Here is a 24,204-nt window from a genome sequence, read left to right on the forward strand (position 1 = left end):
GCTCCGCATCAGGTGGGATCTTCCCGTACCGGGGCACGAACCCGTGTCCCCAGCATCAGCAGGCGGACTCTCAACCACTGCGCCACCAGGGAAGCCCACATAAAGAAATTTTTAAAATCTCTTCAGACACTCTGAAGAGCATTACAAATCACTCATTCTCTTTCCAGGACTCCAGCTTCACAAACTTGACCTTTTTATTGTTACAGTTGCAGAAGAACTCCACATTTAAAATAACATTATATCTTCCCAGCTGAGCTCTGACTCATAGAATATGTGTATTAAAGAGAACAAAACCCTCCAAAACATCCCTAATGTATGACTTTAGTGATACTAACAAATATAAAAATGTTTTTGAAATATTTATGCAAAAGCTAAGCATGAAGTTAACCCCCAAACACACACACACACACACACACACACACACACACACACACACACAAGAGTGAAGCTTTTCAACTTTAGGTTAGGATATCTTTTTATGTGTATGTATGTGTAAGCATGCATCTGATGTTCTGAATAGCTACAAACATAATTGTCCTTGGCAATGAAGCAGAATTAACCAATTCTTCTAAAACATAAAACGTGAAATGAGTGATTTAAAGGAGGGGAAAATACTAAATAAGCTCTTACTCTGAGAGATTAAGATTTATCAGTATGATAATCTATTATCCCATTGTAAACAAGATCATCAGTGAAAGTTTCCCCTCTCCTCCGGAAAATCTGAAACTATTAACCAATAATATGTCTACTGAAGAGTTTGAGGAAAACATTATAAAAGTTTGATCTCTCGTATTTCCTCACAGAAGCTAAATATATCTTATAGAAGGGGAAATTTTCAGAAAACTGCCTGCAATAATGCTAAGAATAGCTAATCAGAGATTTCAGTGGTTTCATACTGCCAACTACATGAAAATTAAAGGGTAGGGTCCCATCAAAGAGGAAGGTCTCCAGTAAATACCTCAGACTTTTAGTTGAGACCCTGGAAACTCACTCTCTAAGCAAGAAACAGTCAAAACTGGCTCAAAGGGATACACCATACTCCATCTTACTACCAGAGGAAAACTGAATCTGCTCTGGAGTGAAATATCAATAACATCATCGAAAGCCTTTATAATTTTTCATAACAAGACCCAGAATTCTATTAAATATGATCAAGCATGAAAAAAAATGATCAAATGAATAAAAATCAAGAGAAAATAGGAATATATTCATAGGTGATCAGATATTAGACTTTATCGGACTTGGACTTTCAAATAACTATGATTAATCTGTTCAAGAAAATAAAAAATAATTTCGCCAAGGAACTGGAATCTACTTTTAAAAAGAATCAAATGGAAATTCTAGAACTGAAAAATAAAACAACAATAATTAAGGATTCAATAGACTGGAGAAAGGATTAGTAAAAAATATCCAGATGGAGCCACCAAGAAAGGATGGAAATGTATTAAATAGGGTAAAAGACATAAGGGATAGTAAAATATTAGGACTTGGACATCCAGAATAGAGGACAGAGGCAAAACAGTATTTGGGGAGATATTGGCTAAGCATTTTCTAAAAGTGACAAACTATGTCAAGCCGCAGATTCAGTAACAAACTCCAAGCAGTATAAAGAAAACCACACCTAGAACACATTATAGAAGAAACAAACATAAATAAAAAAATTTAAAAGCAGAGAAAAAGAGATGCATTACCTTTAAAGAAACCATGATAATACTGATAGCCATCTTTCAACAAAAATGATGGAAGTCTGAAGACAATAGAATAGCATCTTTAAAATCCTAAGGAAAAATAACACCAACCTAGAACCAAATGAAAATATCTTTCCAAAATAAAGACAAAATTATGAGGTTCTCAGAAAAGTAAAAAATGAAAGAATTTTCATCAGCAGACTTTCACTAAAGAAATACTAAAGACAGTTCTTTAAGCATAAGCAATATGATCTCAGATGTACTCAGGCAATGCAGAAAGAAATGAAGAGCACAAGAACAGATACATAGGTGAATAAGTCTAGATGAACACTGATGGTTTAAGACACAAAAAATAACATCCTGTGCGTGTGTCTGGGGGGGTACTGATACTCAAACATAATTAAATACATGACAAAAACAGAACAACAAGCAGAACATGGAGTTAAAGAGATATAAGTTTCTTGCATTATCCTGGAAGTAATCGATGATTTAAGTGATTGATCACTTTAGGTGTGATTGATCATTTAAGGTGGATTCTAATAAGCAAAGAATGCACATTGTGATCATAACTACTAAAAGCATAAAACTGCATAACTAATAGGGTAACTACTAAAAGCATAAAAACTAATAGTTACAGTGTGGAAAATGGAAAAAAAGAGGAAAAAATGAGTAACAGATGAGACATATACAGCACAAATAGTGAGGTATTAAGTTTAAAATCAACTATGTCAGTAAGTTCATTAAATGTAAATATACTCAATACCCCAATAAAAAGATAAGATTGTATATAGTTTAAAAATTCAATTATAAGATGCTTAAAGAAGACGCAAAAATAAAGCTAAGGTGGACATACTTATACTGAAGTTCAAACTAGCAACAAGAAAGACATTTTATAATGATAATAAGGTTAATTCAATACGAAGACATAACAATACTAAATTTGTATGCACTTAATAACATAACCTCAAAATACATAAAGCAAAACTTGGCAAAATTAAAAGGAAAAATAGATAAGTCCAAAACTCATAGTTGGGAATTTGAGCACAATTTCATCACTAACTGATAGAACAGACAAAAAACAAAACCAAAAACAAAACACATAACAACAAAGAGAGTAACTCTAAAGAAAATCAGAAAAACATGATTACAAAGTTTATCTAATTGAAACCAAAACAGGACATGTTCAGGTCATAAAGCAAGTCTCAACAATCCAAAGTTTTAAACTCACACACAGCATATTTTTGACCATAGTGAAATTAAGCTAGAAATCAATACCCAAAAAAAAAGAACTTAGGAATCAATGAATGTGATGGATCAAAGGAATCACTATGGAAATTAGGTAATATTTAAAACTAAATAATAAAATATGACATCAAAATTGGAGAGGTTACAATGGAATACTACTCAGCAATAAAAAAGAATAGAACACTGAAACACTCAATGACATGAATGAATCTCAAAAGCATTATGCTGGAGAGAAGCAGAAGTATGTGCTGTATGATTCATTTACATTAAATTCTATAAAATGAAAACTAATCTATAATGGAGAAAGAAGATAATGGGGTTGCCTGGGGTCAGGTATAGGTGGGGGGATTGACTGCAAAGGGGCATTAGGGAACTTTTTTGGGTGATATTAATTTTTTTTAACATGCAGAATTTTATTGAAAAAGAAAAAATGCAGATATCAATAAAATAGAAAGCAAATATATAATAGATAAGATCAACAAAGCCAAAAGTTGGCTCTTTGAAAAAACTTTTGATAATAAAATTGATGAACTATTTCTTCAATGCAATACCAATCAAAATTCTCAAATCATGTTTTCCTCTCAAAATCTTCCAAGCTGATTCTAAAATATGGAACTACAAAGGACCAAGATAGTAAAAATAATTTTGAAGCATAACAAAGTTGTAGGCCCAGCACCACCAGATAATAAGACTTCTTGTAAATCTATTTTAATTATAATAGTGTGGTATTGGTATAAAGATAGATAAGCAGATCAATGGCATCGAGTGGTCCAGAAATGAAAACATCATTTTTAAGAGATATATGCACTCCCATGTTTATTGCAGCATTAGTCACAATAGCCAAGATATGGAAACAGGTTAAATGTCCATCAATGAATGAATGGATAAAAGTGATGTGGTATATATACAGTAATGGAATGTTTTCAGCCATAAGGAAGGAGGATATCCTGCCATTTGGGACAACATGGATAAACCCTGAGCACATTATGCTAAGCAAGATAAGTCAGACAGAGAAGGACAACTGCTATTTTATATCACTTATCTGTAGAATCTAAAAAAGTCAAACTCCTAGAAAAACAGAGAGTAAAGTGGTGATTACCAGAGGATGTGGTGTGTAGGGGGGAGATAAGATTGATGCTCCTTAAGGGTACAAACTTGCAATGAGTTGTAAATAAGACATGTAGATCTAATGTACAGTATAATGAAAATAGACAATACTGTACTATAATCATCAAAGATGTTGAGACTACAACTTAATTATCCCATCCACTAAAAAGATAGGATAATTATGTAATGTAATAGAGGTTCTAAATACCAATACAACAGCAATCACATTAAAATATATAAATGTAACAAATTAACATGTTGTAAAACCTTAAATTTACATAATATGTCAAATATATTCAACATAAAAGAAATGAAAAAGAAAGCCAGAATTATGGAAAAAAAAAAGAATGGTCCAGCTACAGACCCATGTATACATGGACCTGATTTATAACAGAGATGCTACAGCAATACAATGGAGAAAGAATGATTGTTTAAAAACAATGCTGGACCAATTAGAAATACATACGGAAAGAAAATAAACCTTGACTTCTGCTTTATACAAAAATCAATTGTAGATGGATCATAACCCTCAATGTAAAAAGCAAAAGAATAACATTTCTAGATTACATCAGAGAATATTTTGACTTTGGGCTAGGCAAATATTTCTTAAGCAGGACACAGTAACACTAACCACAAAAGGAAAGATTAATAAATCTGGCCTCTTTAAAATTAATAGCTTCTGTTTATCAAAAGATACCATTAATAGAGTAAAAAAGCAAGCCATAGAGAAAACATTTGCAATACATATACCTAAAAAAGGATTCATACCCAGGATATTGCTACAAAGCAATAAGAGAAATCCCAGTTGTTAAAATAAGCAAAAGAGAAACAGGTTTGTCATGACAGAGGATATCCTAATGGACAACAAGCATGTGAAAAGATGCTGATCCTCGACAGTCATAAGGGAAATGCATGTGAACCACAATGAGATAACAACTACACATCCACCAAAATGCTTAAAATTTAAAAGTTTATCAGGTTTTGGTGAAAATCCAGAGCAACTGGAATTCTTTTTTTTTTTTTTTTTTGTGCGGTACGCGGGCCTCTCACTGCTGTGGCCTGTCGCGCTGCAGAGCACAGGCTCCGGACGCGCAGGCCCAGCGGCCATGGCTCACGGGCCCAGCCGCTCTGCGGCACATGGGATCTTCCCGGACTGCGGCACAAACGCATGTCCCCCGCATCGGCAGGCGGACTCCCAACCACTGCGCCACCAGGGAAGCCCTGGAATTCTTATACACTGCTATTTGAAATGTAAATGGTTAAACTTTGAAAACTTATTTGGCAATATCTACCAAAGGTGAACATGCCCGTATCCTTTGACCCAGAAATTCTATTCCTAGTAGATATCTAACAGACATGCATACATGTGTGCACAAAAACATTATTAATAGAAGTGTACACATACCAGCATTATTCATCACTGAAAACAACCCCAAATGCCCACCAAGAGTAGAATGGATAATATATTGTGATATAGTCTTGCCATGGAATATTATGCAGCAATGAAAACAATGAATTCCTGCCATGTAAAATAACATGGTTAAACCTCATAGACAATGGGAACAAAAGAAACTATACACAACAAGATACATTTTGTGAAAGTCAATTTTTTAAAGATCCAAAAGAGGTCACCCGTATGACATGTACAATATGGGAAATATAGTCAATAATTATGTAATATCTTCATCTGGTGACAGATGGTAACTAGACTTATCATGATGATCACTTTGAAATATACAGTAGTACCAAATCACTATGCTGTGTAACAGGAACTAACATAGTGTTGCAGGTCAATTATACTTTAAAAACAAACAAATTAGGATCAGATTGGTAGTTGCCAAGAGGCAGGGGGTGAGGAGAGGGAACTAGATAAAGGCAGTATGTTATACATGAAAGCTGTTAAGAGAGTAAATCCTGAGAGTGCTCATCACAAGAAAAAAAAAACCTTTTTCTATCTCTTTAATGTTGTATCTGTATGAGATGACAGATGTTCACTAAACTTATTGTGGTAATCATTTCATGATGTATGTAGGCCAAATATTAGGCTGTACACCTTAAACATATAGAGTGTGGTATGTCAATTACACCTCAATAAAACTACAAGGAAAAAATAAAGTTCAAAACGAGGCAATACTAATATATGGTAATAGATGTCAGAATGCTGTTTACCTTTGGGGGAAGTAATTACTAGCAGAGAAAATAAGGGAGGCTTCCAGAGTGCTGGCAAAATTCTTTATCTTTGTCCTAGAGCTTACACAGCAGTGTTCACTGGGTAAGAATTCACTGAATTATAGCCTCAATATTTGTACACTCTACTATGTGTGTATTAAATGTTAGACTTATTAAAAAATTTTAATGGTAACAATGAGACCTAAAGTGATTTTTAAGGATACTATTCTTTATAAAGATGAAGGCCTAACATGGATGAACCTTGAAGGTATTATGCTAAATGAAATAAGTAAGACAGAGAAAGTCAAATACTGTATGATCTCACTCGTATGTGGAATCAAACAAAATAAAACAAAACCACAACACCAAACTCAAAGAAAAAGAGATCAGATTTGTGATTACAAGACTACCAAAGGTGGGGGTGGAGGGAGGGGAAAGTGGAGGAAGGTGTTAAAAGGTACAAGCTTCCACTTATAAGGTAAATAAGTAGTAAGGATGTACAACATGATGACTACAGTTAACACTGCTGTGTGACATGTAGGAAAGCTGTTAAGAGAGTAGATCCCAAGAGCTCTCATGACAAGGAGAAAAAAATTTTCTTTTCTCTTTATTTTATCTACATGAGAAGATGGATGTTCACTAAACTTTCTGCGGTAATCATTTTACAATATATGTAAGTCAAGCCATGTTGAAAAAAAATTTTAAGTACACCTTAAATTTATACACTGATGTATGTCAATTATTTCTCAATAAAACTGGGGGAAAAAATGAAGACTCTGCTTTCTTATAACCAGCTACAAGAAAAAGCCACATTTTGTAAGTTTGATATCCAATTTCTATTTATTACTATTAGAAGTCCCTAGGGTCTCATTAAAACCTTTAAAGGCCCTAAGCACTGAAGAGATTATGGTGCCCATTCCCCATACGTAGTTCAAATAATCTAAAGAGTTTTTGAAAAAGGAATCAAAAGTTGCATGCTGAAATTAACATAACTTCTTTCTAGAACTTCAGATTATAAAATTCTAGATGACATTATTAAAGATGAATTTATTTTTCTTTTGTGGGCCCCCCAAAGCATGTTCTTGTACTATCTTCTGACTAATCTTGTACTGGCTGTACCAGGAAGAAAGTAATCAAAACATTTACCTTGACTAGGAGCCTGAGTAACTCCAAGTTCTTTGGTGAAGACCCCATTGGTGTCCCTGATTTTCTCCTTATTATTATGACATTGATATGCATAAACGTATAAGATCATTTTCTTCTTCACATTTAATTTTTAGCCTGACAGAAAAATATTTTCTACCTCACTGGATTTCACTTGCGATAATGATGCTAAGATTCACTTGCAGTTTAAATATTGTCCCTCTAACACTAAGAAAAGCCACCATAGTACAAAGAACATGGACACTGCAGTTCGACAGACCTGCCTAGAATGGAATACTAGTTTCAAAATTTCTTATCCATGTGATAAGAGTAAATGCTTTTAACCTTCCTGAGAATTTATCCTAAGTACAAGAACAGAAATATAGTTTTTATTTCCAGGATAACTGTCAAAATACATAACACGATATGTGTAAAAGTGCTCAGCATAGTTTCTGGTATTCAGGAAGTATTTAATAAATCATAACTTTTCTTCTTCATCACACATGTACAATCACAATAGTATTGTAGAAATATTACAGAATTTTAAGCTAACAGATCTGGGTTCAAATTAGTCTCTGCCATTTGGTGGCTATATAATTTTAGGCCGATAATTTAGTTTCTCTGGAGTTCATCTATAAAATGCAGGAAATTCTTCCTGCCTTAGGGAGGACCAATGGGGATCAAATAACAACATGTACAGAAGTGCTTTCTAAACCACAGTGCTTCACAAGTTCCCACTGTTACTGTCGTGATGATGTCAATTATCATCTGAATATTAGGAAGGTACTCCAAGCCTTCCTGTATGGCCTGAAAGAATTAATTTTTCCTTAAGGAAATTCATTTGTTTGAGAATACTCTGCTACCCCTCAAGGTCTTCTGAAACCACTTAATTCACTGTTCATTAGGAAGTGCTGGCAAAGCAGAGCGGCCCCAGGGGCTCAAAGGACTCCTCAGTAGCCCCCCCGTTTGGATCCGCCTTAGAAGGTTACTGCAATTCAAAGAAGCACTCCAGCAACCCAAGGGTGAGAGAGGAGGTACACAGAAAACAGAAAAGATCTGCTTGATTCTCCAAAGGCTGCCTGATTCCCCCTAGGTACCGCTCTAAACTAAATCCTTTTGGTGCATTTTGATACAGGAATGCCTGTCATTCCACACCAAAGAGCCCTCATTCTGGGGCGAATCAGGTTCCAAGGACATTAGTAGGAGTCGTCCCACAGGTGGCTCAAGCTGTTGGTAAAATTGGGCTATGTAGAGTAAAGAATAGCGGGCTACAATGTGTTCAGAAAATCTGTCATTAAAACTAGGGATCATTCAGGAACCCCAAGGAAGGGAGTTGCATTACGAGTAGTCAAATAGATAGAAAACTATGGAGAGTACTATCGACTCCATGAAAAACAATTCAGCCCTATAATCACAAATACCCCCATAAATCTAGAAAACAATATAAATAATGTATGATTATATCTAATTTCACAAGAGTTGGTGATCATTTACTTTCTTCGAAATCAAGCATCAGATCACTCATTACTTTGGTATCAAAATAACTCCTGAAATGCTTTAGTTCTTATATTAAATCCAATCTTGTTTTGAGAAAAATATTTGCTGCGACAGGGGTTAAGTTTATTTTTGTCCTTCTACAAACCATTATACTATCAAATTATTAACCCAGATGAACAAAGGTATTGATTTCTCTGTAATATATTCAACTCCTCCCATTCAGTTCACAGCCGTAGCCTCTTTGATATAAAGCAGTTGCTGTAATCAGAAAATGTGAAAAAGCAATATGCTTCAAATTAAATGGCACAAGAGTCTATTCTGTTGTGAACAATGTTTTAGCTAATTACTATGACCGACTCGTCTTAGGTCTTATAAAGAAATGTATATCTAGAAGTAAATCACTAAATGCACTACATTTCATGTGTGCATGAAACACACACCCAAACATAATAACAGAAACCCAGGTAAAGTTTTCAAAGTAAAATCACATTCCTTTATAGTCCTGGTATTGATAAACAGAGCTAAGACCTAACACAGGAATTAACTGTTAAATTCTACATTCAATATGTTATATTTTGGAAAAAAAAATTTAAAACAACACTTAAAATCATAGCAAATTGTAATTAGAATAATCTTATCACACCCCACACGATTACTGAGGAGGAACTTTAAAAAGTGATTTTCCCAAAGTCTTAGATCTGCTTAGAGGAGGAATCAAGACCAGAACCAGACCTCTTAATGTTTAGTCCTTTAAACTACACCAACCTGTCTCCCAACTAAAACCAGATTTTACATCATATGTAAATTAGAAAAGTCCTAAGGATACTTGGGGAGGAGTAGTATATTTTTCGTCCTTTAAAGGACATTATTTTAAAATATGTTATTGACATAACTAACAGGAAAGAAAGGAGGGAGGGAGGGAGGGAGGGAGGAATGGAGGGAGGAAAGGAGGGAAGGAGGGAGGGATGTCAAAACTATCTCATTTCCAGAATCCTATGAATCCTATTATACTTTCAGTTCTACTTCCACGCATAAATTTATGACAACAGAAGAATCTTTGAACCACTTCGACTTCCTCCTACTCTGAAAAAGATATTAAGAGGCAAAAACTAAAATTGACAGGGCCATTAAAACATGACAGCGAGTTTTAACAGTCCTCCCTCTAACCTGACAGTTCAGATCATTCCTCATTTCACCAGAGTCACAGAAAACTTTTCAGCTCCAAAGTCAGACTCTTATATCCTTGAAACCAGAGTTGATTTCTGGACTTATTCTAACTGAAATTCTCTCAATAAATTTCTGTCTCAATTTAACAGCACAGCATATTATATTTCTAGAATAGGCTCCATTGATGAGGAGTTGTCAGAAATAAATGAGGTAATATATACGGAAATACTCTGTAAATTTAAAATTACTATAACACATGGAAGGTACTGTATTAAAAGGAACTCTATAAGTGTGCTGCTGATGTGAATACCGCCATTCTTAGTGGTAAATCATTAAATGCATTTCATTTACAATAAGGAGTGAGACAAGGATGTCTACTATCAATACTTCATTTTAACACTATAATGGAGGTTCTGGTCAGTGCAGTAAGACAAGAAAATAATTAAGGAAAAAAGAAGAATAAGAATTGGTAAAGAAGAAGCAAAACTTTCCGTATTTATACATTATATAACAAAGTGGCTTATTTAAGGTGAAGGTTTTATTAATGTTTCTTCAGTTTTGTGCAAGGTATCCAGAATGGAAACTCAGTTTTATTGCCAAGAGTGTGAGGTATGATGTTAGATATTATTCTAGAAATAAAAATGATAGAACAGGTAGACCACATTCAGTGACCTTAAAAGTCATACATGGTAGGATAAAGGCCATATGGCTCAAATTGATTACAAAAAGCAAAGGAAAGTGGATGTACAAACTTGAGAAGAATATTCGATTCTAAATTACTCATAAGTAGGCTCTCCTCTTTGTGATTATCACCACCATCTGAGGTTTCCTTGCATGAGGACTGGACTACTAAATCATAGTAGGTCCAGAGGAGAAGGAATTGTGTCGATTAAAAACCAAGAGGTCCACATGGTAGGAACCCAGCAAATGTTGGTTTCTCCAACATTTTCTGATATATTCATCTCTGCTCTCCTCCATTATCAAAGACTATTATAAAGTTATGTTTAGGTAGTATATATTTTAGCACAATATTAAAAGCCTTATCAACTTTTATTTACTACCTTGAATTTTGTAATGTTTTTAACGGGATTCTTTGGTTTTCCATAAAATTTAGTGCAATTTAAGCTACTCAGTAATTATAATATGTCTTAGTCCTATATTTTTATGATATTCTTTACTCATAAAGAGATTTAAAACTGTTTGATCATGTTACAAAATACACATTGATAATTTTAAATGGTTACACAAGCTGTGTGAATGTATAACAAATACTTTCTAGTGAATTCAAGGTTGAATTATCTGCAATATGAAAGCAAGGGGTATCAGTTACTTAAATGTACCAACTATTTAACTTTTATCTTTGTGTTTAGTAGTGTTTCAGATATTTCCCCTCTAAATATTACATAATGAAGCAAATACTGTTTTTACTACAATGGAGCAAAACTGTAAGGCAGAAGCTGCAAGCACATAGAGCCTTCTGTTTTAGCTATGTGAAAAAAAGTATCTAGTATCAATTAGAGGAAAATTGAGAGAAAAGTTACTGAATGGCTGAAAATATAAATGCTAGGAGAAAAATGTTGTTCCATATACTATAAGCCAGACCTTTCTAAATAACTTAGAAACTATATAAATTTTGATATCTTCCTTACACAAGCCAGAGACTAATTAGCTTGTAGAATTTTAAAACTGGTGGAGGGCTTCCCTGGTGGTGCAGTGGTTAAGAATCCACCTGCTAGTGCAGGGGACTTGGGTTCGAGCCCTGCTCCGGGAAGATCCCACATGCCGCGAAGCATCTAAGCCCGTGTGCCACAACTACTGGGCCTGTGCTCTAGGGCCCGCAAGCCACAACTATGAGGCCCGTGTGCTGCAACTACTGAAGCCCGTGCGCCTAGAGCCTGTGTTCCGCAACAAGAGAAGCTACGCAGTGAGAAGCACACGCACTGCAATGAAGAGTAGCCCCCGCTCACCGCAACTAGAGAAAGCCCAACAAAGACCCAACGCAGCCAAAAATAAATAAATAAATAAATTTATTTTTTAAAAAAACTGGTAGAAAATTTTTTTTAATAATTAGGTTTTCCTTTCACAAGCATATAATAAATATATTATACATTTTTTTGTGGTGTTTGATGGTTTTTGTCATTTTAAAAACTAGATGACATATCACCTTCTAGAAATTAGTACATTCTCAGACTTTAAGTTAGTTATGCATTTCTAGCTCTAAATGATATATCCATATAAAAACAGATTTCTGATCAGTGTGTACGTTTATAATCCTCCAAAATGGCTACATCAAGAGAAAAGAAAAAATAAAGAAAAGAAAGACAGGAGGGCTTCCCTGGTGGTGCAGTGGCTGAGAATCTGCCTGCTAATGCAGGGGACACGGGTTCGAGCCCTGGTCTGGGAGGATCCCACATGCCGTGGAGCAACTAGACCCGTGAGCCACAACTACTGAGCCTGCGCTCCGCAACAAGAGAGGCCCACGCACCGCGATGAAGAGTGGCCCCCGCTTGCCACAACTAGAGAAAGCCCTCGCACAGAAACGAAGACTCAACACAGCAAAAATAAATTAATGAATTAATGTTAGATGCAGGCTTGTGACATCCTCTGTCACATAGGGGAGGACGTAAGTCAGGCACCAGCAGATAAGCAAAGCTTTCAAAAAAAAAAAAAAAAAAAAAAAAGAAAAGAAAGACAGGAGTAGGCAGAGGGCTAAAACACAAACATGCACAAAGAAGGATTTTAGGCAAAGTGTGCCATTTGCAGAATTAAACATCAATCCTACTTGGTTAGCATATGCAGGTAGTACTTTATAAGTGCCATTTTAAAAAAAACAGTAAATATTAAATGATACTGATATGTGAGTATATTTCTGACTACCTACTGGCTAATCTTTGCTACTTAATAAAAGGTTAAATTTGATTATTCAGAAACTTACTACCTAACTTGAAAATTAGCCATGGTGTTTGTTTTTTCTCCATATTATTACAAGATTTTTGGTGTCGTTCACTATTCATCAGCAACCTCTAGTGGAATGGCAGGTAAGGACAAATGTTGAGTATACCCATCACACTTTGCAGGGCATCTTAACTTTGAGGATAAAGGGCAAAACTTTATTTGATGGAAATTTTGCAATTTTGAGTCTTTGGCCTCGATTAGCATGGACAATATAAGTTAACGATATATAATGATTTGAAAAGTCATTCTTCATTTCTAATATAACTTTGAGAAATTAATAATCTGATAGCTATTCTCCACTATTAAACACAGAGCCTTTTTAATCCAAGCAACGCATATGTACTGAAAGTCAGGAAACAGTTTTTCTTCCAGATCTACTAATAATGAGGGAGAAGAAAGATTTCAAAATGGGATATAAAAACTGCACAAAGATGTATGATGTGACATAACTCAGAATACATCAACAATATCAGAGAACTTGCCAGTATTCAAAAACAGGTGCCACACTGTTTCTTACTCTTGCCTACTGTCAAAAAATTGAGACAACTGCCACATTACCTTGTCAGATGAACAGAGTCATCAGGACTCCTCTGAGCCTTTACTGCAGTAGCCTGAGAGGACGTTCTGTTCCTTTCCTGTTAGCATCAAAGCCAAACTGAGGTCATACCACACCTCTTCCACCACAAGAAGGCACAGAACATGCAGCCCAAAAGTCACCCTCAGGACTCAGTACTGAGGATCTGGTAGTGTAGGTATAAAGCAGAGAACATGGCACAGTGCAAATCTAAAAATCTTTAAGATGGGTTCCTAAAATATAGCCCTAAATAATAAATTAGAAAAAAATAAGGTGGAGGGTCCTACCTTGCAGATCTTGTACAGAGATTCCTGGCCATCTCCTCCGCTGTCTTTAAAGTAATCATGTGCAGGAAATGTACGATGAATATCTCGAGTAATAACACTCTCCTGGGCTGAGTCCTAAAAAAAAAAAAAGTAGACTTGGTCATTAATTTTAAATTTCTTAATTATGAAAATTAATGTCAATAAATTTCAAACAGCACAAAAATAGTATGCTGCCCTCTCCATAAAAAAAAAGAACAAAAGAAAACCTGCCTTCCATCCCAGACCCATAGTCCCATTCATCAGAGATAAATACTATCAACAATTTCTTTTGTGTCCTTTCATCCATCTATCTTTAGACTTGTGACTGTGTGTTTATGTGAGGGGGAGGGGAGGGAGGGAAGTTGTATACACACTTCTCCATCCTTTGCTTTTTGAGCACAAATAGAAGAAAACTATCTGCTCTCTTCACTTAATGGGATAACTTACAGAATATTCTTGATCAGTACATGCAAATGTATTTTATTTTCTTTAATAGCAACTATTAAAAAGAATGAGGCACACCTGGATATGGACATATCATAATTTAATATTTTCTTATTAATGATTTTTTTTGCATTTTTTCTATTTATATCACAAATAATATCACTAGGAACATTTTTATACATACATGTTCAAGATATATTCCTAGAGGTGGAATTGCTAGGTCAATAAATATGCATTTCCATTGTACCAACACATAATCCAAACAGTGGTAGAGTATGTGTTTCTCCGCACCTGCCCCAAACCAAATATTATTTGACTTTTTAATTTTTGACAATCTGATATGTGAAAACTCAGACCATAGTCATTTAAAAAATAAAAAGTATTATCAATCTTTCCTCCCAATGGGTAATTACCCAACTTACTCACTTCAGAAAATAAAAAGCCCTCAAACCAACATATTAAAATGACATATGCTTTAAAGATAAATCTAGAGTTTTTTTGTTTTTTGTTTTTCCAGACAGATTCAAGATCCAAAAGTTCAAAAGTTCTAAGCCTTATAAAAAATGATTAATCATTCACTTGATTTTATTTTACTTCTGTAAATGTTTTTATCTGTTTAAATGTCAAGAAAATGGGATGGGACTACTTCTACCAACCCCAATAATGAAAACATTCTGCACAACTAAAGAAGCATCAATGACTACTAATGCAAATTTAAAGTATTATTTAATGTCTCGCTCCCATAAAGATTTGAACAAATCCCCTCTTTCAGTTAAAATCAAGCAAAGAAAAAAAATGAGTTTTAATACATGAGTTACTTTAATAATGCTATTTCTCTTTCTCTCTCTAGCTAAGAAGTACATAAGAAGGATGTAGTTGATTAGCTCTAAGTTAAGCCAGTGCCTTCTCTTGCTGCCTTTTTCATTTCAGCTGCTATATCATGCTGAGTAGTAATTAGATCTTATATCACATAGAGAAAGGATGAAAACTGAAAAGTTCCAAATTTGCTAGCAAACATCAAACATATTATAAATCAGTCCAGAGAAAATTCTGATGGCTTACCAGAATGGAATGCTAAAACCAAATTAAAATGGAACTTTCAAAAAATTACCATAACTTAAGTAAAAGGATACATAGAAAGTTTATATTTATCACGGTAAATGTAATTTCTAATGATAAACTGGGGTGAGATAGGGGGTTTAGAATACGGTAAATATAAAGGTAATGTATAAAGAGATATATTATGAAATGTATGGTTTATCTGGTCTGTTATGGAATCTAAGTAGGGGAATCTGGTACCAGGCAGATGAGTTTTCACTGCCCAGGTTTTCTCTGACAGAAGGGTGCTCTTTCCACACAGTAAGTCTCCACTTACAAACTATTTGGAAAATTACCAATGAAAATTTTACTCCTCCCAAGCTGAACTATTTTAGGGGCAAACATGTTGAATGGTTCACAGGATATCTCTTTTTGCACTTTTTGAGATGTTGAGGGAGAGAAATCACTGGACTATATTCCCTAGAAACTGCCTACTCTACTGGCATCATGCTGTGTTTAAATGGTACCAACAGCCTGATTCAGAAAAAGGGAAATTGAGCAAAAGTTTCTAGGAAGTAACTTTGTATAATACTGATTAATTTTTTTCTATGAATAATTGAATATTCCTTGTTTGTTTTAAAAAATAAAGGGGCAAAATCAAATGAAAATAAAAATCATAAACTTTTCTGTACTTAGTAAACTTTCCTTTCCTATGATTACTTTTAAATGCTTTCTACATATGTGTGTTTCTAGAGTTTTCTTCTTACATATTGCTCTCAGTTGGCTAAGGGAATAATTTCTGGAACTTCACTTTATTAACTAAATAAGCTATTTTGCTACATTATTCACTGATCCCTTTCATATAAGTGAAAGTTAAGAGGTACACTAGAGTCTTACAAATAGACTAATATGAATGAAATGGCACACTATAGAGAAAATAATCGTGTTTTCAAAGCGAAAGCTAAAGTTAACCATCTCCCAATTACCCATACTGCTGAGAATAGGAACAGTATATATTCAGGAATCCACATCTAATCCCCTCAATTTACTCACTCAATCATTAAAGTATTTGAGTCAGGGAGTCACTAAACCTAACGTTGTAAAAGGAAGACAAAATCATTTTTCTCTTCAATATTCATTCCTTTTTTCTTTTTAAAAGACTTATTCCAATGATAGCTGTCAACTTTTACAAGAAATAAAATGAACAGAAAAGGACAAAAAAGAAGCCAAATAATTCACCATCCAAATATCTGGAGTTAAAAAGTTTCATGTGAAAACCTTTTATAAAATATAGCTAAAAACATTTTATAGCACAACCAAAACTGATACGAGGTCATTTTCTTGGAAGGTCCCCATAAGCAGTCTCCTTAAGTCCTGACAATTATCCTCAGAATGAGAAGAGGGAAGAATTCACTCTTTCATGGACAGCTAATTCACCAATATCTAGAGACTCACAACTTCACCCACAATTTACTTCCCATTAGATGCGTCTCCCATTCTGATCCTCAGTCCAATATGGTGGTGTAGTGGCTCTGGAGCCAGGCAAACTCATTGGTTCGATTTCTGGCTACTCCACTTAACACCTATAGGATCTCAGACAAGTTATTTAATCTCATTAAACTCAGTTTCCTCATCTGTAAAATGGGATGGTAACACCAAATTCATGTTGTTTAGAATAAGATAACGTGTGTAAAGTGCTTAGCACACTGCCTAGTATAAATTGAATACTCATTAAATAAATAAATAAAAATTATTATTCACCTTTTATTTTTTTTACATCTTTATTGGAGTATAATTGCTTTACAATGGTGTTAGTTTCTGCTTTATAACAAAGTGAATCAGTTATACATATACATATGTTCCCATATAGGTCTGTGTCTTTATTCCTGTCTTACCCCTAGTTTCTTCATGACATTTTTTTTTCTTAAATTCCATATATATGTGTTAGCATATGGTATTTGTCTTTCTCTTTCTGACTTACTTCACTCTGTATGACAGACTCTAGGTCCATCCACCTCATTATAAATAGCTCAATTTCGTTTCTTTTTATGGCTGAGTAATATTCCATTGTGCCACATCTTCTTTATCCATTCATACAATGATGGACACTTAGGTTGTTTCCATCTCCTGGCTATTGTAAATAGAGCTGCAATGAACATTTTGGTACATGACTCTTTTTGAATTATGGTTTTCTCAGGGTATATGTCCAGTAGTGGGATTGCTGGGTCGTATGGTAGTTCTATTTGTAGTTTTTTAAGGAACCTCCATACTGTTCTCCATAGTGGCTGTACAAATTCACATTCCCACCAGCAGTGCAAGAGTGTTCCCTCTTCTCCACACCCTCTCCAGCATTTATCATTTCTAGATTTTTTTATGATGGCCATTCTGACTGGTGTGAGATGATATCTTGTAGTTTTGATTTGCATTTCTCTAATGATTAATGATGTTGAGCATTCTTTCATGTGTTTGTTGGCAATCTGTATATCTTCTTTGGAGAAATATCTATTTAGGTCTTCTGCCCATTTTTGGATTGGGTTTTTTTGTTGTTGCTGTTATTGAGCTGCATGAGCTGCTTGTAAATTTTGGAAATTAATCCTTTGTCAGTTGCTTCATTTGCAAATATTTTCTCCCATTCTGAGGGTTGTCTTTTGGTCTTGTTTATGGTTTCCTTTGCTGTGCAAAAGCTTTGAAGTTTCATTAGGCCCCATTTGTTTATTTTTGGTTTTATTTCCATTTCTCTAGGAGGTGGGTCAAAAAGGATCTTGCTGTGATTTATGTCATAGAGTGTTCTGCCTATGTTTTCCTCTAAGAGTTTGATGGTTTCTGGCCTTACATTTAGGTCTTTAATCCATTTTGAGCTTATTTTTGTGTATGGTGTTAGGGAGTGATCTAATCTCATACTTTTACATGTCCTGTCCAGTTTTCCCAGCACCACTTATTGAAGAGGCTGTCCTTTCTCCACTGGACATTCCTGCCTCCTTTATCAAAGATAAGGTGACCATATGTGCGTGGGTTTATTTCTGGGCTTTCTGTCCTGTTCCATTGATCTATATTTCTGTTTTTGTGCCAGTACCATACTATCTTGATAACTGTAGCTTTGTAGTATAGTCTGAAGTCAGGGAGCCTGATTCCTCCAGCTCCGTTTTTCGTTCTCAAGATTGCTTTGGCTATTCGGGGTCTTTTGTGTTTCCATACAAATTGTGACATTTTTTGTTCTAGTTCTGTGAAAAATGCCAGTGGTAGCTTGCTAGGGATTGCATTGAATCTGTAGATTGCTTTGGGTAGTAGAGTCATTTTCACAGTGTTGATTCTTCCAATCCAAGAACATGGTATATCTCTTCATCTATTTGTATCATCTTTAATTTCTTTCATCAGTGTCTTATAATTTTCTGCATACAGGTCTTTTGTCTCCTTAGGTAGGTTTATTCCTAGATATTTTAATTAAGAAGCACATTTAATTGTTTAAAAATTTTGGTGAATGTATATTTTAGACATCCATCTGTATTTGTACACTTTAAATAATGAAATAAACCACTGTTTTTCTTTGGATATCATGAACATTATGATTATGAAACCAGTACCCTTTGAGCTTTCAGCATGATGATACATTAATGCATACACACCCTCTTCTGAATTTTATATCATGTATCTTATGTGTCGAAATTATCCTTGTTTCTATTAATCCATGAAAAAAAGCAAAAGTGAACAATTATTTGGATAAATTGATGTTTTCATCAACTGATATACACTCTGGCCCCAGCCTTGCATATATTCATGCAAGAAAGGAAGATGTACACAAATATACCCAGAAAAAACACTGGGAAGGACAGGGTATGGTAAAAGCTAAATTTGTCAGAACAGCTACCATTTTCATTCATTACTTTAGAATTCAGCTTCTGAGGATCAGAGAAGGGTTGAAGTCATGGTTAGGGACAGAACAAATGCCACTGTCACTATTGCATGGCTCCCTTCTGTACCATCACCATCAAGAAAGTAACTATGGGCAAAGTCCTTGAGATCACCTTCTATCCTGCCTAAGAAGCCATCAGGTTGGGCCACATATAAAAGCTGACCAGAAGCAGGCAGTAGTAGTGAAAGGTTTAGAAGAAAGTCTTTAAAGTTGAGTTTTATCACCCACCCAGACACACACCCCTGACACTACCATCACGTAGAAATGAAATTTCTATTTAGTTTACCTTTCAAGGATTTTCTTTAATTTCCAAACTGCTAAGTCATAATGAAAACTTACCTTAAAAAATACATCAATCCCTAGTGTGATAAAATCCATGGCCCAACAGAGGATATAATTCAGCTTGTTGAAGATCAGTTTAAAACCAACTCTAAGAGGTATGATAAGTATCTCGATTAATTTTTGATCATTTTAAGTGGAGACAATTTATAGCCTGTTATCAAGAGTATTACATGAGCTGTTCTTCCAGTATAATGTATATACCCTGACATCTTTGTAATCCTCTTAATTCCTATTTGAAGAGAATCATCACTTACTTGCTGTGAGAAAGAAATGAATACAGCATTGAAGTGTCAACAAGTATTAGGAAGACAGGTTTGGATGACCATACCTTATTATTTCTTAGGAAACAATTTCTAGGCTGTCAACAACTGGAAAGGTATTTCAATGAGGATTAGTGTTTTTACATGTGACCTTAGCACCAGATGAAGTATAAAAATAATGTCCTAATAAACAAACTCCTTTGGCTGTACCCTGATTTGCTACATTTTTACAACAATGACAGCATCTTTTCTTATTGTCTATTTTCAAATCCAAACTATAACTGCATTTTCACTTTTCATCTACTATAAAATCATTTCAACTTTGTATCATGTCAACTTGTTAATGTCATTAGAAATGCCAGTGGAGACCATGCGCAGCCACAATCAGTCAGCAGATAAATGATTCAGAGCTTTAAAAAAACTTGACCTTAAAACGTGTCTGCTATTCTTACTCCACAGGGGTCCTCCTTTAGTTCTATGTTGGAGCTAGATCTATGGTAAAACATCACAAACTAGTCAAGTTACATGTCCCTGAAAGCAGATGGGTTTGCAGTGGTGGGTCTGATTTATTTGCCTTGATGTTTGCCAAAAATCAAAAGAGGCAGAGATGAAAGGAGAAAACATAAAAGTTCATTCTAGTTTCAAACATGCTACTAAAATCACGAGCTAGAAACAGTAACACAAAAAGGTTGGATCATTGCCAGCCTTCTTTCCTTGAATATGGGGGGCAAATCTCAGCATAAGCAGGGTAATATGGAAGCAAAGAAATAAATGACAAATCATATTGTTAGCAAGCTGCTGCCTGGGCATTGTACATATGTGCTGCCAAATGTCTCAGAATCAAAGCCTGACACAAAGGTCAAAAATATAAGCCATATTCTGCCTTCACCTAGAAAGAAATCTCTTAGCGGGGAGTAGCAACAATGAGAACAAAGGACAGGGGGGAAGAGAAGAGAGAGGAGAGGAAGTAGTGTCTTCATAAGACCAGTCAATATTCATGATGAATACCTTAATCCTGAGGTAAGTGCTGGGACTGCAGTGGGAAGTATGTGAATAGAATAAAGCAATTCTTTGGAACTAGAAGACTAAGAAGCATTGCAGCCTATGAGCACAGCCTGGATTTCCCAGAGATCCTATGGAATCTAGGTAAGACACCTCTCAATGATGAATATGTGGGGTTAGACTCCAAATGCATCTATAGCCACATTTGGATATGTCCTCATTCCCAGGGTTGCTGACCACTCATTCTCCCAAAATAAAGGTTCAACTGGGGTACTTGACAGTCTTGGAAACTCGTATCAACAGGCAATGATAAACTCTGCAACTCCTGTTAAAATGAAGCAGAATAACTGAACTCCCTGCTATTATTTTCCAAAGTTAGATGTATTTCTGATTTTGCATTATTTTAAAATTATTAATTATAATTTTTATCAAAACAGCCCTTTAAACCCTTCTAAAATAAATAAAAAATTTAAGTGCTACATATTTACTAACCATTGTGTAAAAATAACACTCTTTCATTTTTTCCACAAAACTTTAAAGAATGCTTCTGATAACCAGCATTTGATAAACATGCCTATTTTTGCTTAATCATTACATTTTATAATTTTATTAACTTTGGCCATGTATACACTAGTTACTGCTTTTATAGGTTGAATATTTTTTTAATAATTTATAAAACATTCTACCATTCCTTCAATCATTTTAGATGCTTCTGTTTGAAACTCTTTGAGCTCAATTAATCTTCTTGAATTGAATGACATAAAAATTGAGTGTACATAAAAAATTAAGCTTTATATTTGCTCCATAGTTCAAATTTGTTCACATATTCAACACATACTTTTCAGAGTACCTACTAAGAATCAGACACTATTTTAGGTGCAGAGGATATAATTGTTAGCAAGCCAATGTCCCTCCCCTATGGACTTTATGTTCTAGTAGTTGAGGAAAAAGACATAAAAAGCATGTATATAATATTGGTTAGTGAAACGTACTATAAAAAAATAAAACGATAAAGATATAGTGAGGAATAGAACGATATTTCAGGTAGAGTGGGTTTGCTTCTCTCAGTTAGTGTTCAAATATTTAGAGAAAAAGCATTATAGGCAAAGGTTCGGAAAGCACGTGCAAAAGCCCTGAGGTGGGAGCAGTATGGCAATACTTCTCTGGACATTTTCCAGCATTTTGCTGACCTTTATGTTTGCAGATGCCTTCAATGAATTGCTAAAAATAACTCTGACACTCTCTTGGATTAATATGGTTACCTCAGAAATTTGTTAGTATAAATTAGATTATTTTTACAAGATGTTTTAGCTCTTATATTTGAACAATGTGTTCCTAGTTGCACCTGTCTGTATGAAAGCTTACTATTCAAATATTTAACACTTACCATGTGCAAGACATTGTACTAGGATCTACAGGATCAAAAAGGCATGAGATATAGTCCATAATGTTCCTAACTTGCAAGAGGTTAAGATCTACTTGTAAAGACAAAATATCAATGGAAGGAACCATATGCTAACAGCCAAATAAATGATATATGAGTAACGTTAGCTACAGGAATTCAGTAAAGAAAGTGACTATCGAAAGGTTCAAGTGGTGAAAGTGGGCTTCCGCAGGAGATGGGGCCTGGGCTGAGCACTGTAGACAAGATGGGCTCAACAAAATTGAAAGATCTCAAGAGAATACAAGTGTGGTGTGAGCAGAGGCTCCAAAGCAGGGAAGCACTTGGCATGCCCAGGAAATATGATTCTAATTGACTATAGAAGGAAATTTATAAAGGGCAAGTTGAGTGGGATCTAGAATATGGAAATGTAATCTTGAATGAAGACGTTTTAATCCTGCAGACAACAAGGAGTCATTTCATCTGCCATGGTCTTTGTAGTCACAGATTTGTGAACTATTGTTTCAGTTGGGCCTCATCTGCTTTTGTTATCTGAAAGAATTGTGTGTAGTGAAGAATCAGCCTTACCCAAAAAGAGAACTGGCCTTTGCCATTGACTTCTAGGAGGTGATCTCTAGGCCCTTGCAAGTGTAATAGGAGGTCTTTGTTTGCATGTGGGTCTTGACCACTCAACAGCCTAACAATGTGACTTACCATGGGGCTTCGGGGCATGCAGTATTAGTTCTACCTATGGAGAGGCTGGAGACTAAAGGTTAGTCATGTGAGCAGTACATGAATAAGCCCCTGTGAAAACTCTGGACAAGACTCAAGTGAGCTTCCCTATCTGGCAATACTCCACGCATATCGTCACACACTGATGTCAGGAAAGCTACATTGTCCATGACTCCGTGGGGAAAGGACAAAGGAATAGCCATGCTTGGTACTTCTCCTGGACTCTGTCCAATGTGCTTCATCCCCTGGCAAGCATTAATCTGTATCCTGCAGCTGTAATACAATGTCACCATGAGTATTACAGCTTTCATTGAGTTCCGGGAGTGCTTCTAGTGAATTACTGAACCTGAGGGTGATTTTGGTAACAACTTGACACAACTAGTGTTAGAAGTAAGGGCAATATTGTGTGGACTATGCTCCCTCTCTAACTTTGAAATTGGTTAAATTCTAACAAGTTGGCCATCAACAAATATGAAGTTTTTCATTGTGGTATTCCCACCAGTAAATTTTCTCTATTCAAAGATATGTATCATTGCCTGCCTTTTCATCTGTCTTTGACAAAATACTATTCACAATAAAATAGTCCTCCAATACCATGTTAATTGAGATGACCTTTTAATGTAGAACCTCAAACGTTAAAAATGTTGGACCACTATTGACCATAGGCCATCTGTTCAATGAGCTCCTCAAAAATCTATATGTAATCAGTAAAGACCATTAAATTAAAAGTAGGTCACACAACTGCTGATATGACCCTCTAATTAACTTGCATAAAGGATCATCTGGAACCTCAAAGGAGAGTGAGTGTAAGTAAACAATAACTACACCCCCAAGTAAATGTCAATAATATGTATATTTTAAAAATCCTTTAGGATCAATGAAGTTACTCTATACTGGGATGTGGGTTTTGAAAAATCCAATTAATTTTTATATCAAGTCAGGTTACATAAAATTGTCATTTCACTCCTTTTTGTAACAGTACATGTTTCCATTAATATAAGTTTTTACTCACATAGGAGTAGGAGATGCACTGATCACCACAAGAACAATAACAAAAGAAATAGGAAGGGCTAAGAACAGAAGGATTTGTTCCTGAGAGACTATAATAGTTCTAGTTCTCAATTATAAAGGTCATTTCAATAAATTAAATATTCTAATTTAATACAGAAAGTGTACAATAAGGTATTTTTTGTTTTACAATATTTCAACTTTCTTTTCTGATACTCTACTTTGTTCATAATTCTC

General features: G+C 35.0%; 1 protein-coding gene across 5 annotated transcripts in view; it reads right to left on the reverse strand.

Moving 5' to 3' along the window:
• Positions 1 to 24,204, reverse strand: part of RABGAP1L (RAB GTPase activating protein 1 like) — a 687,593-nt gene that overhangs the window by 274,523 nt on the left and 388,866 nt on the right. For all 5 annotated transcript variants that reach the window (XR_003794384.1, XR_003794383.1, XM_029228031.1 and 2 more), the window contains exon 14: positions 13,833 to 13,946. Coding sequence is in view for 3 of the 5 variants with exons in the window: in XM_029228031.1 (XP_029083864.1) it covers positions 13,833 to 13,946 (114 nt within the window). In the remaining 2 variants the exon portion in view is untranslated. The remainder of the gene's footprint in view (positions 1 to 13,832; positions 13,947 to 24,204) is intronic.

This window comes from Monodon monoceros, unplaced genomic scaffold, assembly GCF_005190385.1.
Source record: "Monodon monoceros isolate NGI ecotype Baffin Bay Population unplaced genomic scaffold, NGI_Narwhal_1 Super_Scaffold_18, whole genome shotgun sequence".
Taxonomy (NCBI): Eukaryota; Metazoa; Chordata; class Mammalia; order Artiodactyla; family Monodontidae; genus Monodon; species Monodon monoceros.